The sequence below is a fragment of the Podarcis bocagei genome, assembly GCF_964188305.1.
Source record: "Podarcis bocagei genome assembly, chromosome: 7".
Taxonomy (NCBI): Eukaryota; Metazoa; Chordata; class Lepidosauria; order Squamata; family Lacertidae; genus Podarcis; species Podarcis bocagei.
In genome coordinates, this window is record NC_138132.1 from 41,494,776 (window position 1) to 41,509,959 (window position 15,184).

The 15,184-nt window shown below is 43.8% G+C and overlaps 2 protein-coding genes across 4 annotated transcripts in view; both read left to right on the top strand.

Moving 5' to 3' along the window:
• Window positions 1-390: 390 nt before the first annotated feature.
• Window positions 391-7,307, top strand: HSDL1 (hydroxysteroid dehydrogenase like 1). 2 transcript variants are annotated; one of them, XM_081200875.1, is made up of 5 exons: window positions 391-560; window positions 1,806-2,039; window positions 2,256-2,701; window positions 4,265-4,341; window positions 6,336-7,307. In XM_081200875.1, exons 2-5 carry the CDS (start codon window positions 1,820-1,822, stop codon window positions 6,382-6,384), a joined length of 792 nt encoding a protein of 263 aa, XP_081057001.1. In that variant the 5' UTR covers window positions 391-560; window positions 1,806-1,819; the 3' UTR covers window positions 6,385-7,307. The 2 variants fall into 2 exon arrangements, with proteins under 2 accessions (XP_081057001.1, XP_081057000.1); XM_081200874.1 differs by having other exon boundaries at window positions 413-560; window positions 4,114-4,341.
• An 891-nt stretch (window positions 7,308-8,198) lies between these two features.
• MBTPS1 (membrane bound transcription factor peptidase, site 1) overlaps window positions 8,199-15,184 on the top strand; it is a 30,351-nt gene continuing 23,365 nt past the window's right edge. Inside the window, exons 1-5 of one of the 2 annotated variants that reach the window (XM_081200818.1) lie at window positions 8,199-8,383; window positions 11,909-12,444; window positions 12,871-13,128; window positions 13,257-13,460; window positions 14,410-14,520. In XM_081200818.1, the coding sequence (XP_081056944.1) occupies window positions 12,240-12,444; window positions 12,871-13,128; window positions 13,257-13,460; window positions 14,410-14,520 (778 nt within the window). In that variant the 5' untranslated portion in view covers window positions 8,199-8,383; window positions 11,909-12,239. Of the gene's footprint in view, window positions 8,384-8,950; window positions 8,970-11,908; window positions 12,445-12,870; window positions 13,129-13,256; window positions 13,461-14,409; window positions 14,521-15,184 lie in introns of those variants that run through there. The other variant, XM_081200819.1, reaches the window with a different exon arrangement.

A 15,184-nucleotide genomic window follows, 5' to 3' on the forward strand; every position in this document is an offset into this window, starting at 1 on the left:
GTTTTAGCTCCTGGCGGAATCATATTGTCACGCATATGGAAGCTGCTCAGCCATTCGCCTGGAACCCAGAAGTGTAGTTATGATGCTAAACTTCAACTTTCTGTGGTCTTTTCGTGATGCCTCTGAGTCCTTTCAGGAGATGTATGTTGACATTAATATAATAAACTTAGATTCATCTGGATAAAATTTACTTTGGGACAGATAGTGGCTTTTACTAATTTAATGTACAAGCGAGGTGTCCACGCAAGGAACAGAGGTAACACAGCATTTTCTGCGCTGCTCGTTTTTATAGCGCGTTCAGGACCCTTCCCTTGTGCGGGCGGACGAAGGGCTTCTGATCTTCTAAAGCTGGCAATACAAAAACGTGGGAACTGGATCACGACTTGACAGGTCTGTGACTAGCCTACTTGCCAAGAGATTTTGAAAATCCGCTCGCCAGATTTTCCTCATAGCCGCAGGGTCGGGTGGAACTGAGAACGGGAAGGTTTCCTTCCAACTGAACTAAAGTCAGGTCATTAAGATAGCAGCGCAGAAACATCGCAGGTTGCATAAACGAACAGGTAAGTGAAATATGGCAAAACGGGTTTGGCGACATGGATTTGATTTACTTGCTTTTTAAAGACAATGGTTGGTTGGTTTTTTTGTAAAACATTTATAGTATTACTCAGAAGCAAAAGCTCAAAGGTCAGAAGGGCTTGGAGGGTTGGGAATCAACAATATCATACTTTAATAATGTTATTTTGTTCTCTGCTCTAAAGAGCAGAACTGATATTTGGATTAATAGGAATTTAAAGTTGACAGATCATTTCTGGAACAGTAGAGACCTCTCTCTTTACATTTCTTATTGTTTCATTCAAGGGTGCAAATTGTACCCTCAGTTACATGGAAGCAAAACTCCATTAGTGAGGCTTACTTCTGAGTAAATATGCATCCGATCATGATGCAAGTCCACATACACGAAAATTGTCTGGCATTTCAAGTTCTATGAAAAAGTGGTTAAGCTTAGGCTTAATCTGCTTAATTCTGTCTGCTCAGAATTAAGTAAAAGTGAAGTCAGTGGTGGTTACTCCTAAGTAAGTTAGGTTATGATTTCGGCTGCAGAAAAATGGAAGAAGGGTGCAGAAGCGTCAGGGACAAATGCACAGAGGATAGACTGAAATGGCTTTACAACATTTGTTAACCTGGTACCCTCCAGATGCTTTGAACTACAACTCCCTTCATACTGGCTGGGACTGATGTGGTAGTCCAAAACATCTGGGGGGGGGTCACCAGATTGTTGTTGTTGTTAATAATAATAATAATAATAATAATATCTGGTTTTTTCCCCAGACAAACAAACAGCATTTATTCACACTGACAAAAAATACATATAATATCCCAAAAAATAAAAAGCAAAAAATAATAATAGTAATAATACACCCATGTGACTTCCCTCCTCCAATACTCACCCTCCTTTAAACTTTAGATTTATATTTGCATTGCATCTTGACTTGGTTGCTTTAATTATTTACCATGCTGCTGTTTTTTGATATGTTTATCATTATTGTTGTTGTTTATTATTGTTTCATTGTGCTTTGAATGTTATCAACCACTTTGAGTTCTACTGGTATATGTTATGTTAATCACAGAATAATAGATATATGTGGCAGATGCTCTTGGGTTTTCCTGAAACAAAATGAAATGGTCATTTTTATTTTTAGCATCTTATGACCTATTGGAATATGAAGTCAATGATTTGCTAAATGAAGCAATGGAAAAAATACATACTTCCTTCCTTCAAACATCTTTTGCTTCTTCCCTTCTAGACATCTGTTTTACCATGGCTGCTGTGGACAGCTTTTCCTTCTTGCTCAGAGAGATTGGGCAGGCCTGCAGCTGTGTCACAGAGACATTGGCTTTCATTGGAGCCTTCTACATAATGAAGACATCCCTCACTGTTGCAAGCAACACATACAGCCTGATCAGGTTGTATTTCATTCCTCGGCTGGTCAGCAGGCCTGATTTAGTCAAACTGTATGGAAGGTGGGCTGCTGTAACAGGTAAGAGACAGTTGGAGCACACAGATTCTCTAGGGTTGCCTTATTTCAAAAATTAAAATTCCTGACACCTGCAAAGTTGTTGAGATTTTTTTTAGGAAGACCCCATACTGACATAAAAATGCATAAGACCAGCTCTACAACTATCAGTTGACTAAGTGAATGCATTTAGTCTTGGAGTCTAAAAACGATCTTCGTTGCTCTATTGATCTGCTCCAGGTTGTACCTCAGGCATTGGGAAGTCCTATGCTAAAGAGCTGGCATGCCACGGGGTGAATGTTGTCTTAATTAGCCGGAACAAGGAGATGTTGGAAGCTCTTGCCAAAGATATTGAGGATTCCTACAAGGTCGAAACGGAAGTTGTTGTGGCAGATTTCAGCAGGGGCCGCCAGGTGTACCCTGCCATCAAGAAGGCCCTGCTAGGCAAAGAGACTGGCATTTTGGTGAATAACGTTGGCGTGTTCTATGATCACCCGGATTATTTTGCCAATTTGACAGAGGATAAAATTTGGGATCTCATCAACATCAATATTGGAGCAGCTAATATGATGGTGCACATGGTGTTGCCAGGGATGGTTCAGAGAAAGAAAGGCGCTATCGTGAACGTTTCTTCTATGTCCTCTTACCACCCCTCCCCACAAATGACGGCATATTCAGCCTCCAAGGTGAGTTTCAAAATATAAAAATATATGTGTTCTCTTATGACGGGTGGGGAACCTCCAGCCCTGCAGCCCTGATGAGGCCCACAAGGTCTCCTTGTTTGTCCTATGAGGCCGTTTCAGCCAAGCCATAGCCACCCACCCTTCACCATGGTGCCTGCAAAGTCCCTTTCAAAGCTCTGTTTTGCCCTGTGCAGTGAACGGGGCTTCTGAAGATCCAGCAATTGGCTGATCACTGCATGTTCAAAGTGCAGGGCACTTGAAGACCCATGCAGGCAATAGGCTGCTGTGGCATCTGCCCACCTGTCAAACATGGCCTGCGAAGGGTGAGGGAGATAACAATCTGGCTTGCCAGGCTAGAAAGACTTCTTACCCCCTGTCTTATCAGAATCATTATTTCTAAGAGATAGTTACACATCCTTTCTCCATGGAAATTGTTTTTTTCTGTTTCTGTGGATAAGGATTTTGAGAACTGGAAGTTTTTGAAGGTGGAGTGGGAAACCTCAGGTCCCAGGATAAGTATGCACCTCTCTAGGCCCCCCTCTCTCTGGCCCTCAGGCCTCTTCTCAGACCATTGTGCAGTAGCCCTGCTTTGCACCCCCTTCAAGTGTTTTAAAACAGCTGGAACATGTCCTTGAAGTCTGATAATACCTCTTGCTTGCCTGGATGGAGGATATACTATCCTTGGCCTCGAAAGGATTCCTCATTCTTGCTGCAAAGGCTCTGGCAGGGTTGAATTAGATGCCTACAACTCCGGCTCAGAGATGTACAGGAATGGAAGGCAGGATAAAATTTAAACGGTTCAGGAACAGCCATGGTGGCTTTTCTGCTTCAGGAATGTATTGGCTTAAGCGTTCTACTTTGCTCCAGTGAAGGCAGCTTTATAAATTGAGGCTGCAACCCTATACACACTTACATGGGAATTTAAGTGAACTTATTAAAGAGTAACTATGTACAGGATTGCTCTGTTAGGTGAATGGTTAAGGGCTGGTGTGCGTTTTGTAAAGGAACCAACAGAGCAATTCTGTACATGTCTACTTAATGGTAAGCCCTGCTTGAGTTCAATGGGACTGACTCCCAAGATAACTGTAGCCTAAAGTGTGATAGCAGTGTTCCCCAACCTGGTGTCTTTCAGAGTTTCTGTTGGGGCTGATGGGAATTGAAGTCCAAATCATCTGGAAGGTACTTGGTTGTGCAAAGCTGTGCCAAAGCAGTTATTATTAAGCTGCAATTGGCCAGTCAGCAAGACATACAGAGCTGGGGATAGGTGCTGATTTGGTAAAGCTTTGTTCCATAGCCATCTGTGTTGCGCCTTGTCTAAGCTGCCAATGTTGTCTAAGCTGCCAATGTCTGTTCTCCACACCTTTTCCCCATGTTAAATCCAGAGAATCTTAATTGTCTGCTCTTAACCTTGACAGGCTTACCTGGACCATTTCAGTCAATCGCTTTATTATGAGTATGCTCCCCAAGGCATTTTTGTTCAGTGCTTATGTCCAGCTTTCGTCTGCACCAACATGTCAAAATACAGCCCCACGTTATCCAAAAAGAGCTTGCTTGTGCCTTCTGCAGATGAATACGCGCACCAGGCTATTGCCACCCTTGGACTATCCAGAAGGACTCCAGGATACTCCCTCCATTCAATCCAGGTAATATCATTAATTCAGCTGCTTCTGTGTTACATTTTCTCTTAACTTTTCTTAACTTGGCGGCTGAACCATGCAGCCTGGATTGGTTTTAATGAGCCTTTCGAAGCAAATGTTCACACATGATCTTGGGGAATGTGACCTTGAGGAAGGGATGTAGCTCAGTGGTAGAACATCTGCCTTGCCTTCACAAGGTCCCTAAATTTAATCCCAGCCTCTCCACATAAAGCTGGGAGAGACTGTCTGCCTCTGAAACTTCCAGTCAGTGCAGACAATACTGAGCTAGATTCAGTATAAGGCAGCTTCCTGTGTGTGTTGACTGTCAGCTAATGCTCTCGAAACCTAATTGCTTAATTTTATTGCTGTGTTCTGGTTTGTTTATTTTATTATAGAGTTTTATTTGTTTAATTCTCATTTTCTTAACAAAAAAAATAAAAGAAGCACAGAAAGCAAAGTGCTGTTCTTACATTGCAACCTGTGTATGATTCTGTGTGTTGCAGGCCAACATATTTTTCTTTCATGAAGCTGTCTTGACTCTGAACCCAGAGACTGTGGTACTTTGTGTAGTATCTTGTGGGTGGGAAAATGCATCTCTTCCCTTAGTGCAGGGGTGGAGAACCTTTGACCTTCCTGATATTGCTGAACTGCAACTTCCATCATCCCCAGCAAACATGGCCAATGGTGTGGAATGTTGAGAACCGTAGTTCAGAAACACCTGGAGGGCAAAAGGTTCCCTACACCTGCCTTAGTGCATCAATTACTGCTCTTAGTTCTGCATTGCATACATTTCTATTTCTTCAGAACCATTTACACCCTATTTTCCCGCCTCCTTAAAGGAAGTTGTTCAAAAGAGTTTGCAAATCTAAAAGCAAGCATACAAACAACACATGCCCCACCATTAAAACACAAATCATCAAGCTAGGAGCATCAGCAAATGAAGAAAAACACAAAGGGCAGTACTCAATATGTTAACCAGCAATGGGTGCTTGAAAGTTTTCAGTTTGCAATGCAAATGAAGAGGAAGATAGCTGAACATCTTAGGGCAATGAATTCCACATATGGGGTGCCACCACATATAGAAGACCCTCTCATGGTTGGCCACCAATCTTGCCACAGAAGGTACTGGCAAATGCAAGGATGGCGCAACAGGATGGGGAGATTCACAGAACATGTGACAGTGCTTCAGAGTCCAAAGCTTTACAGGAGAGGTGAGGAACCTCTGGCTCACAGGCTTACTTAGGTCACCCAGGTCCCATTGGGCCCACATTTGATGTCCTATATAACATCAGGTATAGGGTAAGTAGAAAGGGGCTTATGTGGTGTTAATCACCAGATTGTTGGTGCAGGCAAAAAGGGTCACCTGTCATCATTGTAATGCCAGGTGCTTGACCAAGGGTGTGTGCACCATCCGATACTTATGGTAGCCTACAGGAGGTGGGATAGACAAGGATGCCAGGTTAGCTGCAATAACCCATGCAAAATGTTATTAGCTTTATTAAGTTTTAACATTTTTTATAGATGAAGTGCTCGAGCAGTAAACTTCCCCAAAGTTCTTTTTAAAGAACGTATAAAACCAGCATGTTTGTGTCTTCTGCTGCACTTCCATCCCTTAAATTTTTTTAAAAAGAGAATTAATAGTTGGAGGGGGCAAGAGTCATAGCTCAGTGGCAGAGCATGTGATTTCCACGAAGAAGGTCCCAGGTTCAGTCTCCAGGCAAGGCTGGGAATGACCCTTGCTAGAGATCCTAGAGAGTCACTGCCAGCCAGTGTTGACAGTATTAAGCTAGATGGACCAATGGTCTGGCTCTATAGAAGGCAGCTTCCTATATTATGAACTGAAAGGAAGGAATGGGAGATGTGGATGATTCACTGTCTGAAGGAGACTCTTCATGTTAGATCTTCTTGGGTTTTATTTCATGCTGATATTTTAATCTTTATGTGCTAATCTTTGCGTTTATGTGCTAATTCTAACATGTGTTTCCTCTCTTGTCTTCCAGGGTTTTTTTGCACAGATCATTCCAGAATGGCTCTGGGTTAGGGGAGTGAGCCGATTGGGCTCATTTTGAAAAAATGCCATTCTGGGAGGAAAAAACTGCATTAAAAATATCAGCTGGAGAACAGGTAACATCTAGCAGCCGGTTACCACAAAACCCCACTCTCATTGGATGGATTTTCTTCAATGATAATGATGATGATGATGATGATATGTACCTTTTAAAAGAGACTCCATCTTGCTTCTATCTCATTGCAGGGCCCATCAAGAATGTTACGCAGGCAGTAAAAAAGAACCCTGTTGTTAGGAAGCTGATATTCTTTTGTATGATGTCTGTGGGGTCCTGATTTTTACATAGTACTGAGTGATTTTTTCTGATTTGGACATGAGTGGGCAATGCTGGAGTCCCCTGAATGCTAAAGAAGTTGAATAGGATGCTTGGGGACTGAATCTCCATTAAGAACTGGCAGCAGAGAGAGGTCACGTGGTGCATAGCTTGGTGCCCTCCCAAGTGGTTTGGACTGCAACAGCTGTGCTGACTAGGACTGATGGGAGCTGTAGTCCAAAGCATCTGGAGGGCACCAGGCAGACAAGGGCTTTTTCTATACCAAAACTGGGTACTGCTCTTCAAGTGGAGTATTCTACACTTCTTCCCTGGAAGCTTTGTTGGGAACACCTGAAGCAATTTTCTGAGTTGGAAACAAATGCTACTTTCTAGATACTGTGATTTTTAGTGACTTGCTTCTATCTGTGTGGTCTCCTGCCAGTGTGCTTTGTAGTGCTCTGAGTTTGGAGCTGTGAGCACTGATGAAGACATCTGCTTTTTTGTATCCAGAGAAGACTGGTCTCCCCAGCTAGAAATAATAGTACAGTATATTGTTTGTCCATGAAATGATGCTCTATAAACTCAAATATTGAATTATACTATGTTTCAGTCATATTGAATTCCGCAAATATATTTAGGTGCCTCTCTTCATTCAGTGTGTGGGAAAATGTGTTTGTGACATTTAAAAGATGGATAGATAGATAGGTAAAACTTATATTCAGAAGAAACAACATGTCAGAAAAACATGAGAAGCTTTTCAGGTTCTCCTCATCAGGCAAGATGTTACATGAAGCAGCTTGGGCAGCAGAGGGAAAACAAGGAATTGGAAAGTTAAACTGATGCTGTAGCCATGAGATCAGGTTATATAGACTACTGGTAAATTCTAAGATGGAGATTGCTAGCTGAATAGACCCTTCCCAAGTTCTGCAGATACTGGCTTACATAGGATTCTAGGATGAAGAAGCAAGTGCTGAGTTATTTAAGCAAAACTTTAATTGATGAGGGCCATAGCTTAGTGGTAGAACAACGGCTTTTCATGCAGAAGGTCTGAGTATCAATCCCTGTCACTTCCAGGCAGGGTGGGAGAGAACCGTGCCTGAAATCCTGGAGAGAGGCTGTTTGTCAATGTCACAATTCTGAGCTAGGTGGACCAATGATCTGATTCAGTGCAGTTCCTATGTCTTCAGCTCCCCGACTACGTGGGCACAGGATTACATCGCACGTGCCCTTAGCTTTGCGGAACTTCCAAATAATGCCTAGCCATTTGCGCATTTAAAAGTGCAAGGGCTCCGTGAGTCTCCCTGCAAGGCTCCCTATCGCACCATGCACTTAAGGCGCAGATTTCTTGTGGCGCCGTCAGAGCAAAGGACTTCTGTTTACGTCTTCCGAGGGGGCAGTTTCGATTTCTTTGACGGGACCAACGAGGCCTCCGTCCGTTGGACCCGCAAACGAGCTCGCTAGAGCCCCAGAGGCTCCTGGGAAATGTAGTCCATCCCGCCCGCCCGCCCTACGAAGCGAGGGCCAGCGGAGACTACAAGTCCCAGCGTGCGCCAGGCTCGCGTTCATGGAAGGCGGCTTCTCCTCCGCAGCCCAGGCCAGCTGCTTGGTGTGGGGTTAGCGGGGGGCTGCGGGACGGGAGCCGCGCTCGCCTCACCCGGAGCTCCGGACCCGGCTGTCAGGGGAGGCCGCTACGGCCCGGGGGCGCCCTGCGGAAGCTTCGGTGGCCGGTAGGTCGAAGCGGGCGAGGGAGCTGCTGGAGGGGGGCTTCGGGCCCGCAGGGACGGGGAGGAAGGGGGAGCAGCCGTTCTGTGGTCGCGTCCCGGGCCTCCCTCTCACGGAGCAGGGGGAAGGAAGCAGCCGGAGCCCGGACTGCCGCTGGTTTCAGGGGGGGGGGTGGATTTTGGGGGGCAGCACCGGGCGCAGTTCCTTAGCGGATCCCGCTCCCTGGTCCTCATTGACTTCCTAGCGCTGAGCGGCCTGGGAATTCGCAGAAGCCGAAAAGTATTGTTATTGTGTTGCTGCTGTTGTTATTTTTAAAAAGAGCGTTCGGACCTGTCACACCCCAAATCGGGTGAAGGCACGTTTCGGTCCGACGACTTGATTCGCAAAGGTATGGGGCACCCCAACATCGAGAGAGGCGCCCACCTCGGGGGCTCTCGTGTGGGGTTTGGCGGCGACGTCTCGAGGGGTGTCTGAGCCCACAGAAAGCAGACAGAGCAGACAGGAGAGGATTGCGTATATTCACATCCCACCTTTCCTCCAAGGTGGCGTACATGGTTCTCCCCCGCTTCACCCTCACAGCCACCTTGTGAGGTAGGTGAGGCTGAGAGAAAGTGAGTGAGTGGGCCGAGGTGACCCGGTGGGGACTGTCCTCGCTCCGCATTTGCTTGGCGCAATCAGCAGAAGGGCCCAAAGCCAGAGTCCAAGGCAGGTGGAGGCTGTTGCTGTCCTTTCCCTTTCCTCAGCCCAGTGATAACTGCAGAGGCGTGGGTGAGTCAGTTGCCCTGCCTCCTCAGCCTGGACATTGTCACCGCCTCTGCTTCTGGATCTGTAATGGTGGTGGGAGAGCCTGTGCATCTGGGGAAAGAAAGATAAGCGCTTTTTCAAGGGCAAGATGGATGGAGATACCACTTTCCTCTGTGGGGAGTTGCCTAGACAGCCAGAATCTGCATGCACAGAGCTATAGAACTCTAATTAGAACTCTAAATGTTAAGAGCTTACAGTTTGCTTTCACTTCCTCCCTCCTGTTCCTTTTTCCTTGTGTGTCATGCCTTTTTGAGATTATGAGCCTGAGCGCAGGGTCTGTTTTAGCACTGATTTGTGTAAGCTACTTCTAAGAGCCTTTTTGGCTGAAGGCTGGGGTATAAATGCTTTAAGTAAATAATAACACTAATGTCTGCTCTGGGCTGTACTGCACAAGGGGGGGGGGTGTAACCAGGTGGAACACTTTCCCCTATTTATAGCTTACATGTTTTAAAGCTTTTTTGTAGCCCACTCTTGTCAGTAAAGGCTTCCAAAGCAGCATACAGAAATAGATATTAAGATAGTTTCTGCCCCCAGGCATGCAATCTAAAAGGGACACAGTGCACAAGTGAAAAGGGATGGGGAGGAAGAAAGAAATAAGCATGATCAGACATTAATTTTTTTTTTTTTTACAGTTCTTGTAACTGTGAGCTAGAATGAAAATAGTTTATATAGTCTACTCTAGTGGAATGGCTGCTGCAAAGTGACAGTTTGGAAGGCAGCTAGCCTCTCAGCAAAGATCATGGAAGAGCCCTGTTTCTCTTCTCTCCCTCTCCCCCACACAGAGAAAGCTAGCATATCAAGGAAAAGTACCTTAAGGCAGTGTCTCCCCTGACCTGGCAGCTTTTGGTAGATGGGGAATATGAAAGCATATTCAATAAATAAACAAACCTGACAACGCAGAAAACTAGCTTGTCAGCTAGTGCGGTTTAGTGGTTGAAGTGTCAGACCAGGAATGGAGAGACCTGGGTTCAGTCCCTCACTTAGCCACGAAACTCACTTGGTTGTGTTGAGTCCGTTGCCATCTCTTATACCTGATGTCTGTTGCACGGGTATTATGAGGATAAAATGGTGGTGGTGAGGAGCCATGTGTTTGTTCCACTTCCTTTTCAGGAAATATGGCATATCAATGTAATAAATTGTGTTCTTAGTGGGGTCTTCACTCTGACCTAATTTTCAGTGTGTAGATTTTATTTTTTTATTGGTGTAGTGGTTAAGAGCAGTGGACCCGTAATCTGGTGAACTGGGTTCGATTCCCCGCTCCTCCACATGCAGCTGCTGGGTGACCTTGGGCTAGTCACACTTCTCTGAAGTCTCTCAGCCTCACTCACCTCACAGAGTGTTTGTTGTGGGGGAGGAAGGGAAAGGAGAATGTTAGCCGCTTTGAGACTCCTTCGGGTAGTGATAAAGCGGGATATCAAATCCAAACTCTCTTTGCATAGCAGAGGGTTCTATGATACTAGGCATCCTCTCACTCGCATTTCTGAAGTAGTGCAGTCCAGCACAGGTGTACCACAGCAGCGAGAAGTGGAATTCTATCAATCAGCATTTACTTGTTTTCTTTGATCAAATTTCCCTTTTGTGGGATGTATGAGGGCTAAGGTTATGTTCTAAAATTCTAAATCACCCCCCCTCCAAAAAATAACCTGTGTAAATGTCCTATGCTGGTAAGCAGCTAAGCACACCTACACAGCCTTCTTGAAGGGCATGAGGTAGAAAGCAGTAGATGTTCCTCCTCAGAGATAAACATCATGCAGGCATGGTGCTTTTGTGTGTGTGATTGTGACTATGACAGTGTATGAGTGAGAAAGAAGGGAAGCAGAAATTCAGTGTGGTTGGAAAACATGCTGGGGTCTTAGGATAACTTGCGGATATACTCAAAAACATAATGCATTTAGCAGCCCTTAAGAGGAGATGAGACAAGGAAATGAAAGGAAAACACACAATATATCTCTCCCCACCCCCCACCTTCTGCTTCTTAATTGCAAGATCCCCCTGCTCTCCCTGTGGTCTTGTTCTCACTAAAGTTGTAAACCATTTCAGATTGCAGTTGGAAGCTTACCTGACAAAATGGTTCTCTGCACAAACACATTGCCTGCATGTAATTTGTGTGCAAGGAGAACCATTTTGTCATGTGAGCCCCTACCTGAGAAATATTTTGTCTGGTTTAACAACCTACTCTGATCAAGAGATTATCTGTTTTCTCCTAGAAGATGTTTACCCATATGTAGTCTATATATAGAACAGTTCTGTATGTTTTGGCTGCAAGAGAACTCCAAACAGAAAGAACCAGTGTAGGTTCTGAGAGGTTTAAAAGTGTGCTCAGTTCAGTTTTAGTTTAAATGAGGTTTTATTCTGTTGTCTCAAAAAAATTATATATTGTATTACTTACTGTTCATATATTGGAAAATTTTGGTGTGCATTTTAAATAGCTGCTACAATAAATTTGCTGCTGCTGATGTGCAGATTGCTTGCATATAGAAAACTAGCCTGCCATGGAGAAGGTTAGGCTAGGATCCTTTCCTCTGATACTTATTTTTCTATGTTGGATTTTTATTTTATTTTTTGTGTAAAGGAACATAAAGTTAGCTGCCGCCTTATGTAAAATCCAGGCATATGTTTTTCACTTTAGTGTGAAATTGCAGCCTATATTATTACCACCTTGTGATTTGTCAAAATATTAAATTAGAAAATATTTCATTTATGTAATTGGATGTTTATTTTTGCAGGGTGTATTGTTAAAAACACCACCCTAACCCAGCAACGAAACAGATCTTGGCAATTCTGCTTTGGCCTTACATCACCTATCCGAAATGGAGTACAGGACTCAGCTGTTGAATCCTGAGTGACAGGATCCTTTAATCAAAGATGGAGAAAAAACGCAGAAAGAAATGAGCCTGTTTACTAGGCTTCACTGGTAAAGACCATGAAGGCAAGACTTCTGCTTCTTTTGGACAAAACCTTAAGACTATCCACTTAAAAAGCACTTAAAAAGGCACCGTTTTTTGAAACCAAAAAGAAAAGAGGGAACTGATTCATGGAAAAACAACATGTAACTTGATGCATGGAATTTTGGGGATGAAACCATATTCTTTTATGACCATGAGGCTTACACACACCTGGTTGTTCCTGACTGCGATCCTTCTCTGCGGCAAACAACATCTGGGGACCAGACTAGGGAATTCTTCTCATGAGAGCCACCTGTGTTCCGAATGCTCACGTCTTACACTGAAAGTGGAATTCTCTTCGACGGTAGTGGAACATGGTAATGAGACTTAACATTTATGCCTGTTTTAATTGTAATCCCTGGGAAATGCCAAAAGTATTTTTCTTCGGTTTTTTAATAAAAATAATAGTTCAGGGGAAGGATGGCTGTCTGGAGAGGCCCTCCTATCTTCTGTGAATTCCCCCAACCCTAATCACTCTGCTCAAATTCTGTGTTACGAGCCATGATCTTTGCTACGTCGCCACAGGCTAAATTGAAACCAGGGGTCTTCCTTTTGAGAACCTCATTATTAAATTCTGGTTATTGTCATGCCTTGGTATTGTACTTGGTTATGCGAGCTGCGATCTTATAGTTTGTTTTTTTGTAAAGTGGGACAAAGGGTTATAACGCAGCTTTCTCTGCAAATGCCATGCTTGCAACTTCTGATTCAGATTTCTTTTCTAATGTGTGGTGGTCTCTTTGCAGAGTATATTGTGGCTTTCAATGGTTACTTCTCAGCCCAAGCAAGAAGCAAATTTATTTCAAGAGCTCTGAAAAGCAGTGACATAGAGAACTGGAGGATTGTACCCCGTAACAACCCAGCCAGTGACTACCCCAGTGATTTTGAGGTGATCCAAATCAACGAGAAACAGAGAGATGGAGTGCAGACACTTGAAGATCATCCCAATATCAAACGAGTTACCCCCCAAAGAAAAGTATTTCGCTCGCTCAAGTACACTGAAAGTAAGTAGGCTCAGTCATTCTTCCAGTGAAGTGGCAGGAGATCATTGTATTTACTTAAATCTCCTTATTATTCTGCTGCTTGGACAGTGTGATTAGTTTTTAAAACATTTCAACTCTCCAATATCTAGCTGATCCAGCATTTCCCTGCAATGAAACCAGATGGACACAGAAATGGCAGTCGTCTCGTCCTCTGAGAAGGGCAAGTTTGTCGTTGGGTTCTGGATTTTGGCACGCAACAGGCAGGCACTCAAGTAGGCGTTTGCTGAGAGCCATACCCCGGCAAGTCGCTCAAACGCTTCAGGCGGACGTTCTCTGGCAAATGGGTTTTACAGGTATTCTGAGATTCATGGAAATTTGTACCCTTGATCACAGAAAGAATAAGGCTGCTCACTTGAGTACATCAGTGTACAGCTTATTTTTCTGACATGGTGCTTTTGTTGTGGGAATGACTAGCAAGTACATTCCTATGAGCAGAAAATATACCCTTGCAAGTAGTCTTCCAGAGGATCTGTATCCCTTAATAAGGTAGCACATTCATACCACTGACTTGAACTGGTCCAGTAGTCATCACCTCTTTCCAGGGAGCCCTAGGAATTGCAGTTCTCAGAAGGCCAAGGTTAGGGGTTTGAAGCATCCTCCCCAAATTGCAGTTGTGAAATAATACCTTTTGTGTTATTTCTCGTTAGCCAACTTGAGTTCCTAGGAAAGCAGATGATATGGAAGTTTTAAAAATAATAAATATGTTCTTTGTGGAAACCATGACAATATAAAATGGATATAAGTTTCTTAATGTATGTCTAGGTCCCTGTAGGCTAGTTCTTGTGACCTTTCCTTTGGGAATATTTTCATCTTCGACAAAGCTAATTATTCAAGCTGTAATACATACCTCAGAAAGCAAAGTCAAAATAGTGCATAAGATCGTATTTGCCATTGCAGCGCATTTGAGTGGCTTCTCTGCATAAATATTGATAATCTTTTCCAGAATGCTAATACTCAAGTGGGGAAAAGGATATTTTTTATTTTTACAATGTAAAGCAATAAAAATCCTTTAAATTTGGCCCTGCTGAAGTGTTCTTAGTACATTATTTAGGCTCAATGAAAATATGTAGCAAGCTTTGTATGACTTGCTAGCTATTAGGAAGAGAAAACATTTTACTAAGCATTGGATAAGATTTATGCACCTCTTAGTATCAATTTGCATTCAGGAATATGTTCTTTAGACTACAAAAGAAACGTCTCTTGCTCATCTGTAATTTTATAAATCTGCTTCTGTGTAAATAGGTGCTGGTGTAAAAGTGGCTGTCTTTGACACTGGACTTAGCGAGAAGCATCCTCACTTCAAAAATGTAAAAGAGAGAACAAACTGGACTAATGAGAGAACCTTGGATGATGGTGAGTTTCATTATTTCATTACTAGGGTTTGTTTCACACAATATGAATTATCCGTTGTGTTCTACAGTGCTATATAGGTAAGGCTAGAATGAAATGTCTGTTCCTTAAGGTCAGGGAGGGAGAACCTCCAGATGTTGTTGGACTACAATTCCCAAGAGCACAACCCAGTGCTCCAACAAACATGGCAGACCCCATGTTTCTCACTCCTACTTTAGGGCTCTCGGGGTTCCTTCAGTGCAGCATGTGATTAGTGTAGCATGTGGTATTTTTAATTTGATTCTGCATTGTTACTTTTATTTTGCTATACAAATGGTTTCTGAAGACAGGTCTGTGTGTCTGTACATTTATTAAACATTTATTCGTAAAAGCCTAAGTCATTTTCCGGGATGCGTGTGGCACTGTGGGTTAAACCACAGAGCCTAGGACTTGCCGATCAGAAGGTCAGTGGTTCAAATCCCCGCGACAGGGTGAGCTCCCGTTTGTTGGTCCCTGCTCTGCCAACCTAGCAGTTTGAAAGCACGTCAAAGTCAATGTGCAAGTAGATAAATGGGTACCGCTCTGGTGGGAAGGTAAACAGTGTTTCCGTGCGCTGCTCTGGTTCGCCAGAAGCGGCTTAGTCATGCTGGCCACATGACCTGGAAAGCTGTGTGCGGACAAACGCCGG